At 33.6% G+C, this 24,010-nt stretch overlaps 1 protein-coding gene across 2 annotated transcripts; it reads left to right on the top strand.

Moving 5' to 3' along the window:
- The first annotated feature begins 3,125 nt into the window (after positions 1-3,125).
- Positions 3,126-23,784, top strand: LOC114260325 (signal peptide peptidase). Of its 2 annotated transcripts, XM_082910892.1 has the most exons (13): positions 3,172-3,379; positions 3,720-3,832; positions 10,335-10,403; positions 10,630-10,745; positions 10,851-11,002; positions 11,128-11,213; positions 15,006-15,133; positions 19,086-19,136; positions 21,401-21,487; positions 21,599-21,668; positions 22,645-22,781; positions 23,170-23,247; positions 23,526-23,784. In XM_082910892.1, exons 2-13 carry the CDS (start codon positions 3,793-3,795, stop codon positions 23,595-23,597), a joined length of 1,086 nt encoding a protein of 361 aa, XP_082767018.1. In that variant the 5' UTR covers positions 3,172-3,379; positions 3,720-3,792; the 3' UTR covers positions 23,598-23,784. The 2 variants fall into 2 exon arrangements, with proteins under 2 accessions (XP_082767019.1, XP_082767018.1); XM_082910893.1 differs by lacking the exon at positions 10,335-10,403 and having other exon boundaries at positions 3,126-3,379.
- Positions 23,785-24,010: the final 226 nt, after the last annotated feature.

The following is a 24,010-nucleotide window of genomic DNA, read 5'->3' as shown; positions in this document are numbered from 1 at the left end:
CTGCACATGCGATAGTACCTACTCAATCACAATTATTCCCGAGGTGATTCTACATCTTTGTTTTTTGTCCTTATGCTCGAAACTCGAAAATTTCCAATTTGTAAACCCCTAAGAAAGGTTAGACATAGTTTGATTCACAATCATTACAACATTACATAGCACAAGGTTCTAAAAACAAAACAATAAGTTCAAAAAGTCACATTCAAATCAGGTCAACGATCCAAGACATCACAACCTCCCCACCTTAGGAAATTTAATCCCCAAAATTGAAATAATGCAATAGAAGAGAGAGATAATGAAAGCAATAACAACCTAATAACATTGAGTACTCGAATTAAAATTAAGTACCTTCGGATAAGTCTGGGTATTTGGAATAGACTTTCGCCTCTTGTTCTCATGTTACCTCTTCTACATCATGGTGTTTCCACAACACCTTAATTAACGGAGTAGCTCTTTCTCTCAACGCTCGCTTCCTAAGGGTTCTAAGGTTTGAATTGGTCTCTCATCGTACAACATATTATCATAGATTTCTATGTTGGACCGATCTAACTCGTATGAATAGTCTGATCTACACTCCTTTAACATAAAGAAATGATGCACATTGTGGATCTCGGACAATCGTGGTGATAAGACAAGGTGGTGATAGGACAAGGTGATAAGCCACCCTTCTTACCTTCTCAATGGTGTCAAAATAGACCTGCATGAAGGTTTCTCGTTGCACCTTAATGATATTAAAATGTACATAGTTTTATTTGAATTTTCATTTATTTTTAGTGATTTTTTAAAATATTTTAACTAATTTATTTTACTCTTTAAATGTATCTTAATTAGATGCATCTAAAACTTTAAAAAAAAATGATTAAGATATAAAAAATTCATTAAAATTAAATAAAAACTCATCTAAAAATAATTTTAAAAAAAATCAAACCAAACAAATACACAATTTTTCAACCACCTTTATGATGTGATAAACTAGAAAAATTATATGGTACACATCTCAAAAGTTATGTACTATATGCATTTTTAGTTATAATCTTTATCTCTTCAGTTATGACATGTTATTAATTATCTCACATTGTAATGTTGATTATGACATTATTTTAGTTATGATTTAGGGGTTGTTTAGGATGTCTTGAATAAGTGCACTTTTTGACTTTTTAGACTAAAAAGTTGAGGAAAAAATATGATTGTTTGGGATAAATTTTTAACTTTTTACGAAAAAATGTGTATTAAAAAATTGTATAATTTGGTATACAGGAGAAAGTAGAGAAGAATAGGCAGTACGCTGGTAGAGCAGTGGGCAGACTAGCATATAGGATATGCTTGCCTCCTTTTTGGTCATTGAATTGGACGGTGATGTTCGGCCTATGGGGGCACACCACGGGTCTCGTTTTGGTAATCGGAATCGTTCAATGTGTAAAAATCGTCGAGTAATATATGCTTGTAAAAAATCACGTTGATCAGATATCGATAGCTATCTAATCGGTTTAGTTTTTTGTCAACTGTTAACTATAATACTATCTATTTTTTTTACAAAACTATTTTGATCATGTAGTTAGCGATATCCGATCAACGTGATTTTTTACAAGCATATAATACTCGACGAGTTCTGCACATTGAGCGGTTCAGATTATCAAAATGGGACCTGTGATGGGCCCCTACAAGCCGAACAACACCGTCCTTAAGCTTGCCTCCGCCTGTATAATTTGTTCTCAGGTAAAGAAACTCACGTCAGAGTGAGTTGTACTTTTTTTGTGGAAAAATAATTTGTTAATAATTTTTTTAATGAATAATGATAACTTTGTAACTTTTTAGTAACTTTTCGACTTTTTGTCTTTTTTTTAAGGTGCCAAACCAAGCCTTAAAAATTATAATTCAATTTATTTTTTAATTATAACTTATATTGAGTTATGCCAAATCAAGATCAAACGATTTATTAAAAGGGCCAAGCTTGTATAATATTTGAGATCAAAATTAGATCGTTTAGTTTAGTTCATGGGTTCATTTTTAGGCACCGTTTCGATAATCTGAACTGTTCAATGTATAGAAATCAATAATTAATACATTTTTGTAAAAAATTACATTGATCAGATATCGATAACTATTTGATCGGATCAAATTTCTATCAACCATTTATTTTTTTACTGTCCATTTTTTTATACAAATCTAATCCGATCAAATAGTTATTAATATTCTATTAACATAATTTTTTACAAATATATAATACTCGATGAGTTCTATATATCAAATTAGAGATGAGCACGGGTCGGTTGCGGCCACGAAACCTCCAATCTGCCATCCGTTCGCCAGCTTGGCGAATTGGAGAAAATCAATCCGCATCCGTCCGCCAATCCGGTGGATGTGGATTGAGCGAATTGGCGGTTTGGCGGATGGATGCAAATTGGTTTGGCGGTTTAAAATTTTATAAATTTTTAACGTAATTCAATTTGTACACTTCTTAAAAAAAAAGAAAAAGAAGAAAGTATTACAGTTAATGACTTTACAAAACATTACAATCACTGCATGTCTCATCCAAAGCAAGAAAATTTGAAACTTTAGAATATCACAATCATAGCATGCCTCATCCACATAAAGTATTACAATCTGTGATTCTTAAAATATAAAAACAATTCAAACCAGTAAAGCCATGAACAAATCAGTAGTAGAGATTGTATATCTCTGTATTGTTACATTTATATCTGTTTTTGAAAACAAAAATTAACCAACATATATCATATTTTCTATTTATTATTCTTAGAGATAGATTTAAAAACCAAAAAATATAGATAAATAATACGTTTATTTTTTCAATTCAAAAAAATATTCAAGTTGAAAACTTTTTTTTAACAGAATATATAAACTTTTTTTTAATTAAAAATACAAACAAAATATTTAAATAAACTGAAAATATAAAGTCTTATAAATTACTAGGGGTGTTCGCGGTTTGACGGTTCGGTTGCGGCCAACAGAATCTCAAATCCGCTATTCGTCTGCCAGATTGACGGATTGAAGAAAATCAATCCGTAACCATTCGCTCATCATCATGCATCTGTCTAAAATATAATAAATTGATCCGACTCAATCGATTTTTTTTGATAAACCGATATATCGACTGTTCACCAAATATCAAATAACTCGAGTTATTAAAGAGAGTCCGAAAATACACTCATAGATTGGACTAAACGATCCAGTCTGGATCTCAAACCACCTGGACCCTAAATTTATATTATAGGGTCCCGTATCCTTCTCTTGTCTTTTACAACCCTCGTATAGGCCCGTCTCATTTGGCGAAATTGAACCTACTATCTCTTTCCCGTCTGCGATCTGTATGTCCTGCGACAGAGAAAAAGAGTCAAATCTCTTTCTCGTTTCTTCTCAGGCACGCCATTTCTCTCTCTCTCTCTCTCTCTCTCTCTCTCTCTCTCTCTCTCTCTAAATTCGATCTTTGATATCATTGTTGTTAAACGGAGACCCATTTCAATGCAAAGTGCTTTGCAATTTAGGGTTCTTTAGTCGATTTTGATCATGATTCAGCAGAATGATATAAATATAATTTCTGTATTAATTCTAATCAGAATTCTGGAAATCTTGTAAAGATTACAATTGGTCACTGAACATGATATTTTTTTTATTTATTGCAATCAGATTCTCAAAATCCTGTGAAAGATTTAACTTTGCACTGAACCGATTTTGATCTCATACTTGTATCGTCTTTTCAGACTATAGTTCTGCACTGAGCAGTTGAAATTCTGCAGCAGAAGCAACGGGGTTTTTTTTTTGGTGGATTTTACTATGAAGAAAAGTGAGCGTGTTGCTAACATTGCTCTAGCAGGTTTGTTACTTCATCCCATTCTGATGATAATTGCTAAAATTTTAGATGTGAAATGGTGGCTTTAGGGTCCAGAAATGGGAGTAAGGCCTTGCTGTCCCCGGATCCTGCTTTCGTGGGAGCCTTGTACACTATGTTGCCCTTTGTGATGCTTTGTTTCTGTTTATTTTGCATTGATTTTATGCGGCAATTGTTCTTGCGTTTGCAAGTTTCTGGGTGAAATTTCATGTTGGGGAACATTTCTATAATCACTACTTGATGGGAGAGTTCTAGAGATATGATTTATACCTATCACCAACATTCTATGGAGTAACAATGTTCCCTTATCCCTACATGTTGAAGATTGCCTTTTCAAATATGTATACATACACACATATCTCTGTATTTATCCTTGCTGATATTCCAGTGATCAAGCTGCCGTGTTCTGCACGTTCTATGGAGCTTGTGCGCTCTCTACTTGGTCTTGTTTTATTATTTGCATATTCAAATTACTATTCAAATTACTTTTTCGTTATTTTTGCTTTTGTTTTGGATTGAGAAAGGTAAATTCCTTTGGACTAAAAGATATAGGGTAAATTACAGTAAACCCCCCTTAGCTACGACCTGTTTTTTAGTTAACCCCTTAATGTTTAAAACTCGACACTCAACCCCTTTCAAGTACACATCTGATTACACTAAACCCCTTCCGCTAACAAACCGTTAGGGTTTTGGATGGAAAATGTTACATGAGCAACACATGACATGGTAATTGATGTTTTTTGAAAAAAATACCCTTCATTTTTTTGGTCTTAAACTTGACACCGAAAACATGACCTCATGTATGTTATGTATATATATATATATAAATGTATGTTATGTATGTATCCATCAATCTCCAAGAGCATTTTTGTGAAATTGATTCAACTTGTGGTGAAAACTCACAAAAGGCACGAACTCTGTTGTGAATTTTTTCATGAAATTAATCCAGGTGAGAAATATATATATATATATATATATATAAGTCTTTCCTCACAACTCTCACCAATGTGGCCACCGCAAACCGCAAGCCACCGCTGCCAACCACACGCAACCCATTGCCTTCCACCACCATAACCGGCCTACGCCCTCACAGCCCACAGCCCCCTTCCTCCATCACATTCACCACCATAGTATAATCCAATATCTCATTCAATTGACAATTTCGGTGGCGTATATGGAGGAACAAATCTAAATTGTGATAGATCTATTGTAGTTGAAGATGATTTTTTGGTGGGTCCTTCATTGTGTGGTATGTATATATGTCCATAAAAATGTGTGCTCGTGTGAATATAAAGATGGATTGGAAAAGTGTGATGATGCTTGTGTATTGTTCATTGGAACCTTAGAGATGAACATAAAAAGATCAATTGATCTGTGGCAGTTGATAATTGGGGAAGAAAAAATATGGGTATGGAATTGATGGTGATGGGTATGGGTTGGTACAAGATGTGAGAAATGGGGAAGAGGAGGTGGTGTTTGTTGGCAGGTGAGGGGAAAGGGGATTTAGAGGTAATGGGCGGTGGGTGGGGAAAGAAGGCATATGGTGGGTTTTTGTTTTTTTATTTTTCATTTTTCATTTTTTTTGTTGAGAGAGAGAAACTAGGTGGGTTGAGGAAGACAATGGGGAAGTAGGGGTAAAAAGGTAAGTTCATGTTTTCTGTTAATAGTGTTAATAGCATTTGTATTTTATATACTTGAAAGGGCTGAGTGTTGAGTTTTAAACATTAGGGGGCAACTTAAAAATGGGTCATAGTTAAGGGGTTTATTGTAATTTGCCCAAATATTTAATGTGCATGTCGCTTTCTTTTTTATGGAACAATAATAAATTTGTTGTTGTTGAGGGAAAGATCGAACTTGCTTGATGATGAAGAAATGAACTAAGAGAATGCTTAGGTGAGCTAGATCTTAGAAAAATAATGTCCAACTGTGCTAGATCTTTGGTATGGAATGTCTAATCGAGCTAGGTTTTTCATACATCATGCATAGTGAGTACTAGATCTTTGATACAAAATGCCTAGCCAAGTTAGGTTTCATAAAGAGTGCCTAGTTGATAAATAATGTCTAGCCTAGCTAGGTCTTACTCCTAGAATGCTTAGTTGAGCAAGGCTTGACAAGCAGCTAATAGCTAGGGATGTAATCGGTTCGGTGCGGTCGGTATTTAGGTAAAAATTTTCACCGAACTGATAATGTCAGTTTTATTATTTTGAGTACTGATACAAACTGCTTCTCCCATCAAACCGCACCGTACCGTACCGATTGAAACGGTTTGGTTTAGTGCGGTTTAATCGGTTTAGGACCTTTCAAACTTGAGCCACTTTTTAGTATAGTTACTAATCTATATAAAAACATTGAATTAGTTATTTGTCGACCACTTCAAACATATTCAATCCATCTGTTTAATGAATACTTTTCAATTTTTAGATTAACAAAAATACAAACAAAAAAAAAGTTAAAAATACTAAGGCTTCAAGAATAATGAGTTAAGAGTTAATATTATATACAATAAGAGTTTACAAACTTAGGTTATAGAGATGATAAGGTTAATAATTTATTGTACTTATTAATATTATTATATTATTAGATTATATATATTATAAATACAATATATGTTGAAGCGGTTCGATTTAGTTCGGTGTACAAAGTGCTTGAACAAATACTGAACCGAAAATAAAAAAAGGTTAAATTAGAAATTATATAGACTGATTCTTGTTAAAAAACATAGCAAATATAACTGATTCGGTTGGATTCAATTAGTTTGGTTAGTTTTTTCGATTTTTCATACATCCCTAAATATAGCAGCGCTTGGGGTCAATCCAGCGCTGCTTGGGTCCATCTGCCCTTTATCCAACCCTATTTGGGTCCATCCAACCCTTTACAGTTTGTGGGCCAATCTAAACTTGAGTTCATCCAACTCTTAACAATTTGGCCAATCCAGCCTACTTGGTTCCATCGAACTAGGGTTGTTAAAAACTCCGCCTGACTTGCCCAATGTGACCGACGCATAACAGACGATTTTGATAACAGTTTATGTCTGTGGTGGATTAAAATTCTGCATTTTCTTGGTTTGGTGGTTGGATGTTGAGTAAGTGATTCAAAAAATTGTTCCACTTGACCCGACCATAGTACAAAGATAATTTTTTTTATGTCTACGTGTCTTGCTCTAATGAGATTAAGAGATTAGATTTAATCTTGAACTCTTTCTTATCTCACGTAATAATAACCTAGAAATCTATAACCTAGAGATCTACAATTATAATTTAGAGATATATTACTTACAATGATAACCTAAAGATCTACAATTCAACCTACAGCTCAAGAGTCCTACAACTCAAGAGTCAGTATAATCGAAAAAAAGAAAACTCAACAGTCTGTAGACCCTTCATCCATCTTTTCTCTTTCTTTCTCTCTTCTTATTATCCCCAAAGTCATCTGTCTCCCTCTTCCCTTCCCCATCTCTCTCTCTCTCTCTCTTAGTTTGCAAAAGACACAAGGATGATCAACATTGCTGCTGCCCCTCTATCTTGGCTTCGCCATCTCCGCCGTTGCCTTCACCTTCTCCTCTGCTGCAACTGTATTCTCCTTTTTTGCTGCCGCAGCTTTGCGGAAGCCCTTGCAAAGAGAAACCCTAGCCCCTTCGGCTCTCTACTTTGCCAATTGCCTTACTTTGTTTTGCTACCATGGCCAACTTGGAAGCATGGATATGGATACGATATAGATATGGCGATACGACAAAATCTAAAAAAATAGGATATCGGTACGATTATGATATGTTTTTGAAAAATATATTTTTTAAAATTATTAGTAGCGAGTTACACATAAGTTGAAGAATGTTGAGAAACCACAATATAATTTTGTAATGCAAAATACTAATATTTAAGAATTAGTTATTAATTTAAGCTCGTAGCTTGTTTAACTTTTAAATTTTCAATAGGTCTTGCAAATATTTCATTTCAATATCAAATCAAATAATAGAACAATTTATAACTTATCCCTGTACTTTTCCATTTGGCACTTGTAAAAAAGGTTGTATTCAAAATTTATCACCAAAAAAAAAAAAAAAAATGTTATATTTAAGTTTACTATCTTATTTATTTAATATTGTTATATTCTCTTGTTAATCCTTACTTTCTATGTATTTATGGTGGACATGCATAAAACAATTAGGATACATCAATTTAACAAATTCTATTATTTAACTCACTATGTTCTTCATATCAAGGAACTAAATAAACTATTAGAAAAATATTTTTAAATTTATCCTTGCAATTATATTATATTATAATACTATGTAAGAAATGCTACAATTCTAATTTCGTAAAACAAATAATACATGACTTGGAATATCCAATACTTCAAAATTAAGTATCCGATACTCTAAAACTAATAAAAATTAATTAAGGAATATCCGATAGTTTTAACAAGTATCTGATATGTATCCGTGCTTCATAGATGGCCAACATCAAACCTCCTCTTTCTCTCACCACTTTCCTCTGGAAAGTCCCACTGTAAAATTATTTTCAATTTGATTCATGAATGGGTTTCAATTTTTTTTTTTTAATTCTTGCAATTTTTTGTTCTTCAAAAATGTTGGGATTTTTTTTTTCTATCAAAAGATACTGAAAGGGTTAGGAATGACGATGAGTGGTTGGTTTCGTCTACTGACCAAAAACTTTTGAACCCTGTTTGTTTGGTTTCAAATATGCAGTGGGTTGAAATTGGGTAGTTCATTTTTCAACCCGATCCGATCCAACATGTGAACACCCCTACATCAAACCCTTTATAACTTGTGGGCTAATCTAGCTCTTTGTGAGTCAACCAAAGATGTTAGGTATGAGTGGAACACAACGAATACTAGGTTGATGCATGACATCCATTTCAAGTGATCTTGTTAGTGGGTTCCTCTTTCATGGTGGTGAAAACTTTCACGAGTTTTCCTGTTCGGCCGAGCTTTTCTCTTGCGGTGGCTTGCCATTGATATTGTATAAAGTGAAGTGCTACAATTGTTTGATGATACCAATGCGGTGGCTGTGATGAGCATGATGAGAGACCTGCTCAACTTCTTACTAGTTCAATGAAGAAAACTGAGCTTACTCTTTAATTGTCCACATTTAATAGAGGACTGTTTTGTGAGTGAATCTTTGATGTTTGGGATAGCGTGTGAGCAATATTGCGTTGAACGATTTTTTTGATCAAGGCTCTGCTCATGAGGGAAATTGATGACTCAATGTTGACTTGATGAGGTAGCTAGTTCAACTCGATTAGCTAGAACCTAAAAAATGTGGACATGGACACAACACATGCAAACACAAATTTAAAAAAAAAAAAAATACAAGACATGGCATGAGGTTACACATGAAAAATATAAAATTAATATATTTATTATATGTATATTTGAATAGTATATATTTATTCTTTGTCACATTTATACTCGTCAAATTCATCCACTTTGGCTCTGATGATTTTTTATTTATTTATTTATTTTTAAATTAAAAAAAGGCACTGCGTGTCCCTAGTGTGTTTGATTGAAAAAATGGACACTTCTTCTAGTGTGTTTGACGCATGTTTGTGTTTGACATTTGAAAAAGTTTAATTTTTGCATTCCTTTAACTTCATGTTTAAATGGAGTGCGCTGCTTTTTGTTGGTTGTCTCTTAATTCTTAATATATTGGTCATCAGGATTCACTCTTACCATTTCAGTAAAGAGAGTGCCTTCCAAGTTCCGTTTTCTGCTTCGAGTAACTCTTTGGGCATGTTTGGTTTGTCTCTCAACATTTTTTTGGAGAAAAAATTCCAAAAACATGTTTGGTTGAAATTTAAAAAAAAAAAAAAAAATTCCAAAATCACTTTTTTTTCTCTCTTACAACATCAATCAATTACTTTTTTTCTCTCCTCACTCAATCATTTTTTCTCTCACACCCCTATTCAACTACAAAAAAACTATAAAATCATTCCAAGCTCCAAAACTCCAAAATTATTTTCAAAATATACAACCAAACAAATTTTCAAATTTTCTAAACTCTTTCCAAAAATTTATTTTTGAAATAATATCTCAAAAACACAAATCAAACGAGGCCTTTATTTTTTTCACTCAATCAATTTTGCACAAAATAGGACCTGAGTTACCATGATGTCCCCAAATGACTGTTTAAATGGTGGAGCTGTTGTTTTTTATAGGTTTGAAGTGAACTGCTTCTGAAAAATCACATTTGTTTGAGGTGACTGGTCATGTGTGTAAGAATTAATTTTTGGAACACAAAAAGGTGTTCCTTGAGATGATCTGTTGTATCAGGTAGGTAAATGAACCCCTTCCTGTAGATATCTTTTTCTGTATTAATGTTGGGGATGATATTAGTCTTCGCTGAGGTGTCAATTGGCTATTGTGTAAAGATTCTCTCTCTCTCTCTCTCATGTGCTCGTGTTAAGAGTGATTCCCCCAAAACCAGTAGTGCACTAACATGATCCTAAATTGTTTCTGTTCCCTGAGCAGCTGGACTAGTTGTCATCTTTCTTGCAAGAGATATGCCACCTGGTGGCACAGTAACACTTCTGATTCTATGTGAGTCGAGTGCAACTAATAGATGTAAAATTCTTTAGTTCCCAATTCCACCATTGATGTTCAATGCAAAGTTACTAGTCAAAGACTACATTTTTAGGGAGTGTGCACTAAATATATTCTTTACGAATAATTCATTATGTTTCATTCGTTATGTGGTAGTGCCTTTGTTGTCTCACATTTCTGAGCAGTGTGCTTTGTTATTTATATGTATTATATATGGCTGCAGGTTTAAGTTTGGCACCATTGGTTGTAAATGTAAATCCAAATTTAAATGTCATCTTGACTGCTTGCCTCACAGTATATGTGGGTTGCTACCGCTCAGTCAAGCCAACTCCACCTTCAGTAAGTACAGCATACAGTCCATTTTGCACCATGTCTTAAGTTGTACATTTTTCTTCCTTTCAATCTAGATTAATTTTGCTCAATTCTGACATCTTTAATCTGCAGGAGACAATGTCTAATGAACATGCTATGCGCTTCCCTTTGGTTGGGAGTGCAATGCTGTTATCGCTGTTCTTGCTTTTTAAGTTTTTGTCAAAAGACTTGGTTAATGCTGTTCTGACGTGCTACTTCTTTGTACTTGGGATCGTCGCTCTTTCGTATGTTCTCTCCGTATGGGCCATTCTACTATGCTTAATATCTGTTGCAAGTTGTTGCTTTAAGGTGATTTGTCTGCATCATTAACTGACATTTTATTATTTTTTTTAAATTTCACCTTTTGCAGGGCGACACTGTTACCTGCAATCAGTCGTTTTTTGCCTAAGCATTGGAATGAGGACCTAATAATCTGGCGTTTCCCATATTTCCGTTGTATGTGGCACCCTCATTTTCCTTTCCTTTTTCAATGTTTATTTTAGAATGCTCTTTCTTTCTACTTTTTTTCTTTTTTCAGACAATGTTGTGTTCCTTTATGTGCAATGCTGTTTTCTCTTCTGTAGCACAGTCAACTTTAAACTTTCCAATTAAGATTTTTTTTTTCTCCTTCTTATTGATGTGTCATTCAACAGTGATATGCTGCAATGAGTTAGTGTGTAGTAGTAGCTGTCCCATCTCGGAATTGATAAGTCTTGTTCCTGGCTGGACTATGTTCTAAGCCTGCATTGACATGGACATGCATCAAATTGGGTTCTGAATTTGCAATTGATATGCCATGGAGTCAAAATTTCATTTTAGTCTATTGTTTCAAGGGTTATTTACACGAAGACCCCCTAAACTATTAAGAAGTATCACTCTGATCCCCTAAACTATAAAAGCATACAAATGGACTTCTTAAACTATTGAGAAGTATCACTTTGCCATCTAAATTATAAAAGAGTACAAATGTCTTTAAATTATAAAAAAACGTACAAATTGGACCGTTAACGGTAGGGGTCAAAGTGAAAAACGCCAATAGTTTAGGGGGTCTATTCGTACGTTTTTATAGTTTAGGAGGCAAAGTGATACTTCTCAATAGTTAGGGGGTCCATTTGAATTCTTTTAAAGTTTAGGGGGTCAAAGTGATACTTCTAAATAGTTTAGGGGGTCTTTGTGTAACTAACCCTTGTTTTAATTTAGCATGGAAATATAAACGTTTTGGAAATGATTTGGAATTGATTCAGAAATGTTTTAGAAATAACAAAAAGAATTTGAAAATGTATAGAAATGTAAGGAAACATAAATTGAAATCTATTCAAACATATAAAAATATTACAATTGATTAATTAAACATATCGATAGTCATATATGTTCGCATTAAAGAACGTAAAATCAAAATATCAAAATTGATATTAACCAGAACTTGTTAAATATTAACTCAATTTCATTAACAGAAGTGCAAATGATTCTAAAAGTGTGCAAGTTACTAACAAATAAGGCTAAAAGTTTACTTAAACAATAGTAATAATAATATTATTATATGGCTCTTGTTAACGAGTGCCCCAAGGGCGTTGGTTAACAAAACTTAAAATAGTTGTACATTCTTTATGACACACACTTTCATAAAGAAAGCACATCCATTGTAAGCTTGTTAACAAGTGCTCTTAGGGCACTCATTAACAAAATTTTTGTTATATTACTAATACTAGTTTTTATTAATATAGTAAAAAATATGACCTTTAAATTTTTTGAAATCCTTTATTAAAATTCTAAATTTCTGTTGATATAACTTATTTCTTTGATATGTTGTGTTGTGTTTTGGTGTGTTTCATTATGTTCTAATTTGTTTTGATGGGAACACTAGAATTTCATTATTTTACTGATGTTTCCTTTTAGTCTCCTAGGAAATGGAAACGTTTTGATGGAAAAAAATGGCAATTTTTTCCTTGGATATGCCATAAATTTTTGATCCTATTTAGCTCAATACTCTGTTGAATTTTATGCGTCTTACGTCTTACGTCCCATTTTTTTGACGTCTTAAAAAGTTAAAAATATGAATCATCACTTTCCATATTATCCTTCTCTAAATTTATGGGTTTAAATAGCATCCTAATTCCCTAAAAAATCATTTAAATAAAAAAAAAGGATATTTTTGTTAATTTATTATTCAAAAGTGTTTTTCTAAAACTATTGCATGGTTAGCTAAGATACAAAAAATGGAATAGAGTGAGCTATAGTTTTAAAGGGAAAAGTGGTTGCTTGACAAACCATTTCTACTTGATTATGAAAACATTACCATTTCATTAATGGCTGACTTGGGCTCGGAGTGGAAGGACTAAGAGGGTGAGATTTGAATGAAGGTCAATATTACCTGTCACCTATGTTATGAAAATCTTATGATTTGTGATTCTATTCATGATTTCATTTGTGATTCATGTGTAAATTGATACGAATCTGTGGGTGAATTTATTTTGGGATAGAATTTATAGTGAAATCATATGATTTACAATTGATTCATGAATCGATTCAATTTTTATGATTCATACAATTTTTGAAACTATCGTGTTTGACAGATTTGACCCTCTTTTACATCTTTGAATAAAGAAAATGACATAATACAATTTCTAATAGTGTTTAGTATAAAAATAACCAAAAACTTATGCATGATTTGTTGTTATTTAACCGTTTCATAATACAGTTTCCAAGGATGTTTAAAGATTGTACTTATGAATTATGTATTGTTGTTTTAGTGAAATAAAGTAAGATCCAATGGTTCCATGGCTGGGTTTTTTTTTTTTTTTTTTTTTTTTTTTTTTTGGGGGGGGGGGGGGGGGGGTTGTGTGGGGTTTCTATATTATGAGCTTTGAGTAGTCTTATGTTTGTAGGATTTGGACCCACATCTCTTATTATAATGGAAATCCTTTTCCAACTAGACTATGTAATCATTTTCTCAAATAAACACTATTTATAAATGTGCCAAAATCAATTTATTTCATTTTTTTTTCATATATATATATATATATATAACAGTTAAACATAATTTAAAAAATAATTTTTATAGTTTGTTGGTCTTGAATCCAAACGATTGTCGATTTGATTTGATTCACAATCCGCAATTCGATTAATGATGTGATTCTCAATTTGACAACTATGTCTGTCACAGTTAACATACTAGTTAAGATGACATCCTTACATAATATTATCACTGCATGATGATTTTTGGTGAGGTTTTATGCAAGGTGGCTCACTTATGTATGCATAATTGCGTGTTGATTCCTACAATCCTACTTCACATTGGTTGCTACTGATCTAGTGAAATTGAATTAGCAACAGGGGTTTCTTTTTTTTTTTTAATTTTTTTAATTTATAAATAACAATGATTTCTTCAATGTCCTTCATCAACTTGTACAAACACTCTTTTTTTGGATCATAGAATCAAGATCCCACGTGGGATCGATGGAAGGGACTCGTGGATCAGATCATAAAATCGGATCGAGAATCGTAAGATTCTACTTTCAATGTAAAATAAGATGAAAAATTATCGATAATGATAATATATGTTACGTAATTTTAAAAAGATTAAAGAAAAATGATAAATTTGATATAATACATCTTTTATGTTAACATTGATTAGAAGAGACATTTGAAAAAAGTGTTTATAGTCAAAATTTTTATATAGATAAACACATACACACACATATATACAAGAAATAAATAATAAGAAAAAAAATTGTTAGGATCAGGTTCATAGTAGAATCGGGATCGTATGCGATTCTACACGATTTTATGAATAGGATCGTAGTAACTTTAAGATCTTACTAAATTTAAGATCCTAGTGTGATCCGGATCATTTGGCACAACTAAAATCGTGGAATCATAAGATCCTATGATCTGGATCGGGATTTTGATAACTATGTTCTCAAGCTATACGTGCTTCTATTTTTCTAAGATGTAATATACACTTGTAGATATTTGCCAGGAAAGCTTGGTGGTAGTCTGCCTCATGCTTTTATCCTATTGGTGTGGTTCTCTACTTCGGTTTTTGGTTTATCTTTATTGCATGGTTTTAACAACTAAGTCTGGGGTGACTCGAGTTAACATTTTTCTTCTGGTAAAATATGTGTGTCAACCTTTGAACGAATGCAATCTCTTTGTTTCCTGCTTTTCTTGGTTTTCATATGATGCAGTCAACAGTATCTTGCTTGTAATATGCAGAATGATGTTTTTCTTTGCATATTTCTTCCGCAGCTTTGGAGGTTGAGTTCACAAGGTCTCAGATTGTTGCAGCTATCCCTGGAACCTTTTTCTGTGCGTGGTATGCTTCACAGAAGCATTGGCTGGCTAACAATATATTGGGCCTTGCATTTTGCGTTCAGGTTCGATAGAATCATTCTTGAAATAATGCGTCATTTGTAGCATCTCAATTGCTGACATTCTGTGACCGTGACCTCATTTGACTTTTCAATTGCTCGAGGATTCCTTTATTGAACTTTCTGGAAGCTTTACTAAACTCCACCTCAATCATGCGTTGTAATGCTTTACCTCTTAACTTGATGACATCATGCTCTGTGTTTGTTAAAAGTTTTGTCGAGTCAACTTTGTATATATCCGCAATTATTTGCTCTTTACGATTAGTGCGTGGCTTGTTTCTAGTTATTACTTTTTAGTCATATAACATTGCGTTCTACCTCATATTAGTGATCCATTTTAATCTTGGTGATCTCACTCAAAGAGAAGCTGTCTCTATATTTTGATACTGTATAACAAGCAAGGTTCTGAAAAGCGATTGCGGTCGCCGTAACGGTGGCGGTGACGCGGTTGTGGTTGCGGGGTGTAAAGGCCGTAGTGTAACGGTTGCGGTAACCAGAACCGTGAATTTTTTTATTTTTCGCACAATTTAAAAAAAACTTACCGATACGCATATTTTTTTTCCATGATCATATTTATTGGGTTGAAAATAAATATTGATCAATTTTTTTAAAATTTTTAAGTATGATGCAATATATTTCATATTTTTAAATCACTATAAACTGAGTTTTTTATATTTTATTTTAATAATTAATGACTTTATATTATACAAAAAATCAATCACTAACTATTATATATAAGATAAACAATGACAAAAGTAAGAGAATAAATAAGAGTCTAAATATATATATATATATACATATTTTAACCAAGCCAAATAGATAATGACCACACTTATTATTAGTATTATTTTCAAATAATATATAGATAGACACACACAAACAAAATGGTTTAGTGATAGCAGCTGAATAGAATAGCATAGGTCTTACCGTTTCAACAAATCAATAACATGTTCTTCATCTTTCCTCTTCTCTCTCTCTTGCTCCTCCATTTTCTCTCTTTATCTTCTCTCTTCTCTCTATCCCTCTTCCCCCATTTTCAACTTTTTTTTGTGTGTTTTTTCGGAAGAAACAGTTTGGAACTGTTACGTAATTGTGCGTAACAGGCCGTTACGGCTGTTACGGCACCGTTACGACCGCTACGGCCGACAAACCTGTGAATCTCAATCACACTACAAAAGCGGCCGTAACGGGTGGCAGTAACTGCCAAAACCGTTACGTAACGGCGTTACGTAACGGTTGCGGTCGCTTTGTAAAACCTTGATAACAAGCTTATACCTGCAAGCACGTTTAATGGGTCTCAATTAGGTTCGTAGTCAGTTGAAGTAATATCTGTGACTTTTTCTCTTTTGTTCTGAGTAAAGAAGTATTTGTTGGTTTTTTATGGCTATTTGGATTTGAGGTTTTTAAGTGTGAGAGGAAGTCTGAGCAAATCGTGAAGTTGGTATTGGAAGATGTGGACACCAATAATCAACTTATTTATCACTAAAAAGAAAAAGAAAAAAGTTCAAAGAGAATAGTGAAATTCAACATATAGATGAATTATTTTTTGCTATTGAATTGACGCACTCTTAACATTTACCCTAAATTATCATTTCAAGTGTCCCACATTAGGTGGGCTGCATCATCATATGCGTCGAAGTTTCTTGGGGTTGTGGTTTATTTGAGGTTTGAGATAGTGGTTGGTGGAGAAGGATATGAACTTTGAAGGAGATTGAGGTACATATTATCTTGAGAATATTTGTTGTGTGGCTTCTCTCATGTTTTACTTTTATTTTATTTAAATCTTGGACATATTTGGCGAAGTTTTTTAGAAACATTTTCTATTTCCTAACCTTCAAAATATAGAGAACTATACGGAATAAAAATCATAGTTGAAATTTTTTTCATTTATTATTCTTGGAAATTGAGAGTTTATTTTTTATAAATTTAAGTTCTTTTTAAAGTTAAGCTTCTAACCCTGATTGAAAGTGTCCTAAGCTTCTAACCCTGACATCCTATCACAGCTTGGTCGGACTAGGTCTAGCCTAACAATGAAATCAACAAAGTAACCTATCGTTGGACAGCCAATAAGTGAAGTTCTTTATGTGGTCTTTGGTTCAGGGAAGGATTTTGACCAATGATGTTTTTCAAAAGAGGAGGCCTAATCGCTCTCTGTCCTCAATGGTGCATGTAAGGGCGATGGGGAGTCTTTGAATCATTTGGTGGCGTTGAGTCTATGGCAGTGATTCTTCTTTTTGGGTGATTTTGCGTAGGTGTCTCTTGAAGCAAGTATGCTAGTGCTCTTAATTGACTTCCAAGCTTTTGGTGTCTAGAAAAAGGCTAAGGTGTTGTGACTTTGTGCAGTGTTTGCGATTTTCTAGGTCATTTGGTTGGAAAGAAACACAAGGATCTTCAAATGCCAAGTTCGCGGATTTGAATTCTTTTTGGGCTTTGGCATCGTTTTGGGCTTTAGCGGCTCCCCCGTTCAAAGAGACTTCGCTTTTCTTGATTTCTAGTGATTGGAAGTTTGTGTGTGATTCTTAGATGATCTGAGTTTCTTTTCTTGTTTTCTGTTTTGAGGACTCCTTGTCCTCCCTTGTACCTCTTTTTTTCTTTTTTCAATAAAATTTCGTTTTGGCTTAACAACTCATCCCAACTCAACTTAACAAGTCTTAATACCAATATTTGGCTTCCGTTGCATGGATCCATACCCATTGTCAGATGAATGCAATATAATATATTTTTTTTAATGCCTCTCCTTTTTGTCCTTTCAGACAAGATATAAACTAAAAGAAACAGAAATCACCATCAAAATCGTAGATATGAACTATGCAGTCATTTTCAATCTCCTTCATCGTGAAGTTCAGTTCCTTGGCTGTTGTTTTCAATCCAAGTGCCTTTCATGATGTCTGAGCTTTCTAGCCAAGATTGTGATTAGCTGTTTCCGCTGGATTGCTATACACCTCCGCTTAATCCTATCATGGAGCTACTTGGGGCTAGGAATACTTTCAATAAATACTTAGTGCTAGAGATGGATGGAGCTTGTCATGAACAAGAGAGAGGTCTGAATTTGATTGTAGGAAGCTGTTAATGTCTTTTGTATATCAGAGTACTTAAGGAAACTATACAATAGGGGTTTTATAGTAAGTTAACTTACTGGGGGAGGGTTGAAGCATGTCTATCTCACCTGGCTGCTGAACTAGGGTGTCATATTAGTTTTTATTCCTGAACAAGCCACTAAATTGCTTAAATTGTTCCAAACCCCTCTGAATAGAGGGTTATGGAGAACATTGTTTTGATTCCTATTCCCAATTATAATCAGATTTGCACTGCTGGGTTTGGATTTCTAGTAAAAAATACTGAATGACTGTAGTGTTTGGTTTTCAAAATTTTCATTATACACATTCTAGGTAATTCTTTTTGAAAGTTGAAGCAGATAGGCTCTCTGATTTATGTGTGCTCTTCGCAAATTGAACTTTATATGCTTGTGCAGATTATTTTCTTATTTATTAACCCCGCATGTGTAATGTTGGATTTTAATTATATCTGCTGATTATGCATATAATTTTAATATGGATTTCATTTCTCATCATTTTCATTTTCTGTGATATCTTGTTCAGATTTTTAAATATTTCTCCTTTTCTTTTTTTATTATCTTCTCCTTTCTAATCTGAAATTTTGTTGATGCTATTTCATTGAGGATCTATTGGGATTAAATTATCTTGGAATGCTAGTAGCGTTGCTACCATATGGATTTTTACTATGGCTTCTTTTTTTTTCCTCCTTGGATTCAGAAGTTATTTAATCTCATATAGATTTATGTGCAGGCATGGTGTATTTTCTTTATTTTTCAAGTGGGCAAAAGCCTTTGTATTTGGCAAACTTCTCTCTCTCTATATATATATATGTTTGTCTGACATAATAATATATTGAGAACTTCGAATGGGTTGGCTTCATCTTTTACTTCTCAAATTTGTAGGGAATTGAAATGCTGTCGCTTGGATCATTTAAGACTGGTGCCATCCTACTGGTAAGAAATAGAATCTATGGATTTATTTATTAATGTTATTTTCCTAATAGGATAACCAGAGACATCTTAGTCTTTATATGTATCTCTGGAACTTGACAACCAGCAACCTAAAAACTGTTATATAATCTTGTTACCCTTTCTTTGAACTTATGTGTTCTTGCTAGATCATAATGCTTTTAGCTCTATTTCTTCTCCTTTTTTTCAATAAATTTCTTTATGTTGCCGATCAAAAATTGATGGTTTTAGCTCTACATCAGTATGTTTACATTTTTGTTCCCTAAACTGAGGTAGGTATACATGATGACAAGATAGCGTCCAAGTTATAAACTTGGGTTTCACATGAACTTGGGTCTGCTTTGATCCTTCGAATAATATCCATAGAGTTCATATGAAGCGATAGCCTCCACAAAATGCAGTTCTTTACATCTCAATATTTGCAATTCTAACCATCCATTACTTGGTGAACTGAATGCACCGCAACCCAAGACAAACTAAACTAGTTAACTTAGTCCTACAATTACTCTACTATTCTGGCCTTATGAGTTCATTCCGACAACTTTCCAAGAGATATGCCTTTATAAGGACACCCCTCAATACAGCTTTCTTGAAGTTGGGGGAAGAGCAAGAGAAATACACAATGCATTTGGTTAGGGTCGGGTTATCGGCTTCATTATGCCTAATTTTCATTTCATTTTTTTTTTTTTTTTTTTTTTTTGAGAGAAGAAAAGATTACTTCATTTTTTTAGGTAGTCATGAGAACTTTCTAGGGGTTCACCGTCTTATTACTACTTTTTGATCAAAGAATGCATATATTGTCAGAAGTTGAGAGACTATTCATTCATCATCACCAGCGTTTACCTGGCATATCATTGTCGCTCATCCTCCAGTACTCATCTTGACCTTAAATATTCTCTTCTATGTAAAGCAAGAAGCATGATGTTCTCTCTGTTTGCACGTGCTTGTCACTCTTATCAATATGTTCTTTCATGCTGTAATGTGATATTGTTCTTGCTACTGAACATGGGTGTTGGAGGTTGAAAGTGAATATCTGGATTTGGCAGGTTAAAACAGTAAGGAAAAGGTTTGTGAGTGCTCAATTGGGGAAAACATAAGCCCATATGTAGTCTTTGCTCCCAAACTTGTGCTTTTTTCTTTGTTCTCTCGTTTTTTTTTTAATCGCAGATCCATATCAAGCCATTCCGACTTCTGTTATTTTTGAAAACTAAAAAAGAAGAAACAGAATGTTAAAATCTTATTGTGACAAACACAACCTTGTGATGTGACAAATCTATTGCTTTTGACACATCTTTTTATCACATTTCATTCTCATTTTAAAAAAAAAATGTTTTAGAAGAATAAAATTCAAATATGTGAAAGGAAGGGATTTTTTTTCTTCTCCTCTTTGTTTTTCTGGAAGTACCCTTTTTAAATTTAAAGATATGTGAATTATCTTTTACTTCTAACCATTTCATTGTGAGAGAAAAAAAATGAAAACAAACCATATGGCTTTCTCTTGAAATGAGGGAACTGGCTTTCTTCTGAAAAGCTGAACATTAATTTCTAATTTTTGTTTGATTCTTGGGTGTTTTCTCTGTCTAAATCGGAGTCAATGATTTGTTCCTTGAGTGTTTACATGAATCAGACATGATTTTGACCAGTAATGTGGGTTTTCCCACTTTTGTTGCTTTTTTTCCCCTTTGCTTTTGATTAATAAATTTTACATGCTTTAACCATATGTTGCCTTCTTAGTATTCAATTTCCGTAAGTAATTGTTGCCAAAATATTGAGACCGTTGCAAAAGAAATAGAGTATCTTGACACCTTTCCAACTTTTGTCATGTTGGCCTTACTACTGTTGTGTTTCCTTTCAGTTTGCTGCACCGGTTTGTGGACTGTGGATTGTCCATATCAGAGTACATTATACATAACATGTGCATTCAACCCTGTATAGTCTTTATCATTATTGTCTGCTTTTCTTTAATTTTTATTCCTTTTTCATTTCATTTTTTTTTTCTTTGTTTCATTTTCTCCCTCCCCTCCCCCTCCCTTTTGGTCTCAGCTGGAGGTGTTGAGGTGATATAGGGTATTTTTGCAGAAAGACTAACACAAAACCTCTTCAGAAGATGACTTACTAAAAAGACTGGTTGCATATAATATTTAGATTTTGTAGGGTGTTCAGTGCTAATTTGGCTCTCTCCCAATGCCAGTTTATGCACTCAGTGGATTCATGTTTTGTCTGATTCTTTTCTGCTAAAAAAACTGCAGGCTGGACTTTTTGTCTATGATATTTTCTGGGTTTTCTTTACCCCAGTGATGGTTAGTGTTGCAAAATCTTTCGATGCTCCTATAAAGGTCAGTATGTCAGGATAATTGAAATGTATATATATATTTTTTAAATTCCTATTTGGATCCCCAAGTTTGTTGTGCTGTATTGTTCTGATTGTGATTTTTAATTCTCTGCAGCTTTTATTCCCAACAGGAGATTCTGCACGTCCATTTTCGATGCTTGGACTTGGAGACATAGTAATTCCAGGTGTGATGTTCAAGTTGAATTAAAAAAAAAATCTATTTCCCTGAATGTTGGCCATGATTAGTTCTGTTTCTGCTACCTGATAATTTTTAAGAGTTTGTTGTCAGGCTGTGTGAAGTTACAGGGCATTTGTTGTTGTAAATTTAGTTAATCTCACATTCTTTTCAACAAATTGGAGTAACCCTGCAATCTGGATTTGTTTATACATAAATTTTAAAGCATATGTGCCTTAATCATTAAATGTAGTTAGATCATTGTTTTCCAATGCTGTGCATGATATGCTTGGAATTCATGCCCTTTTCATGTCACATTTCTTTAGCTTCACTGCTTGAGGCGCACACTATTTTTTAGGCATGTCTACTGCATGCAATTATGATTTGGATTATGAGCACTTGTACCATTGTTTGTTCTGATTTTGTTATGGAATTTTTATCAACATCCCCTCGTGCTGTGGCATTCTTTGATAGAATCTTACTATGTAGTTTACAAGGAGATTAAGTATAGAACATGGACTGCCATTTCATTGACTTATATGTGAGAAGAAAGTCGGGGCTTCAGGTTCCCCGATTCTGATTGTTGACGGTAGGCGCTGATTATGTAATATGTGCATATCATTAGAATTATTTCTCTTTTGACTATGACTTGGCAGTAGCAATCAACGCAAGTAAAAATCACCAAGTGGCTGGCATGATTTTCCCTGTACAAGAGAAACCACGGAAAATCCCCTCCATCCTGTAACATAGGGGAAAAAACTTTCCCCTGAATCATGAAAATTATATATATTACTGATGATAATTTTTTATTTGGGGCTTTCCTGTTTTTGATTTCTTGGTGCATACTCTTACTTGCTAATGGTTCTATTATATAATCATATGCATTATGTGTCCTAATCTCTGAAACTTACACACTGGGTGTTGTATATTCTCTGAAACTTACACACTGGGTGTCGTATATTCTCACACCCCCTTTTCTCCTTCAGGCATTTTTGTAGCATTGGCATTGCGTTTCGATGTGTCTAGGAGGAAAGAGAGCCAGTATTTCAAGAGTGCTTTTCTGGGATATACTGCTGGTTTGGTCCTTACTATTATTGTCATGAATTGGTTTCAAGCTGCACAGGTGTGTATCACTCTTTTCTTTTTGCTGTAATGATACATATATACATACATGTATGTATGTAAATAAACAAAAGAATAAATTTATTGAGCAATGCTACATCCACCAAATTTTGACTTGCCTGAATTTGTGCATGCCGGTCGTTCGGCAACAAAGGTGACAGCTGCGCTTGACAAGGGTTGCAGCGGTCGTCCGGGTGGTTGATTGACATGCACAAATTTGGGTGATTCGGGCAAACTCAAATTCGGTGGATAAATTATTTTTGATACATATACCCAGCAATTACCCTAGCCGGGGAAGGTTTAATTTTTTTCTATTTTTTAATGTGCTCATTTCTTTATCCATCTTTAACTCTTCTTCTATGATGTGTATTCTTTCATTTCACTTTCAGCCTGCACTACTATATATAGTACCAGCTGTTATTGGGTTTTTGGCAGCTCATTGCATATGGAATGGTGATGTCAAACAGGTTTGTTTGTATTACCCATCTTATGATTTTTTATTGTTGTCGATCAAAAGAAAAAAAGAAGAAATAATATATTTATCAAAAAAATAAAAAATAAAAAAAATAAAGGCAAATGTATTGAAGAAATATGATAAACATAATTGCTGAAAGTTTACTTAATTTGAATTGATGTATTTCCAACCGCTGCCAGCAAACTTGTAGCTGTTGGACAAGTTTTGAGATGTTTTGTGCGCTTGATACTTGGTTGAATTCTTTACTTACAACTCTGTTATCATTTGTAGTTGTTGGAATTTGATGAGTCCAAGACTGCATTTGAAGATGACGTTGATAAATTGAGCAAGAAAGTGGAGTGAGTGAGGTGAAGTGCTGTTACAAAGGAAAACCATTGCTACTTGGTTAAGAAATACAGTTATTTCAGTTAGGAACCGAAAAAGCCTTAAAAAGCTCATTCATTTTCTAACTTGTGCGACTGCACTAACGAGGTTGTAACAGAGTTTTGAATTAAGAGTTTAATAAAAAACAGATGACCAGTTCAGATTTGTATGTTTCTCTCTGGTATTGACAACCTCATCCAATTTGCAACTTGCTAGTTTTCATTTTTTTCCCTCCTTTCCTTTGTCCTAAAAGTATTTAGGACTTTCAAAGTTTACCTTGATAGTGAAATTATTTTTCTGAAAATGTTTGTATGTAATTTGTGCCTCCAAAATGGTAATTTGTGATCCCGGGCAATTAAAGTCTCTTAATTTGCTTTTATTGTTTTTCAAAG

The sequence above is a fragment of the Camellia sinensis genome, unplaced genomic scaffold (assembly GCF_055761805.1).
Source record: "Camellia sinensis isolate YWXY unplaced genomic scaffold, ASM5576180v1 Unanchor1, whole genome shotgun sequence".
NCBI lineage: Eukaryota > Viridiplantae > Streptophyta > Magnoliopsida > Ericales > Theaceae > Camellia > Camellia sinensis.
This window is presented reverse-complemented; position numbering and strand designations above follow the sequence as displayed.

Bases quoted from the DNA above. Each gene is read 5' to 3' on its own strand.
- LOC114260325 (XM_082910892.1), top strand. From the start codon at position 3,793: ATGAAGAAAAGTGAGCGTGTTGCTAACATTGCTCTAGCAG. The intron at 10,404-10,629 runs GTGAGTCGAGTG...ATATGGCTGCAG, and splicing joins AGTAACACTTCTGATTCTAT to GTTTAAGTTTGGCACCATTG. The intron at 22,782-23,169 runs GTGTGTATCACT...TTTCACTTTCAG, and splicing joins ATTGGTTTCAAGCTGCACAG to CCTGCACTACTATATATAGT.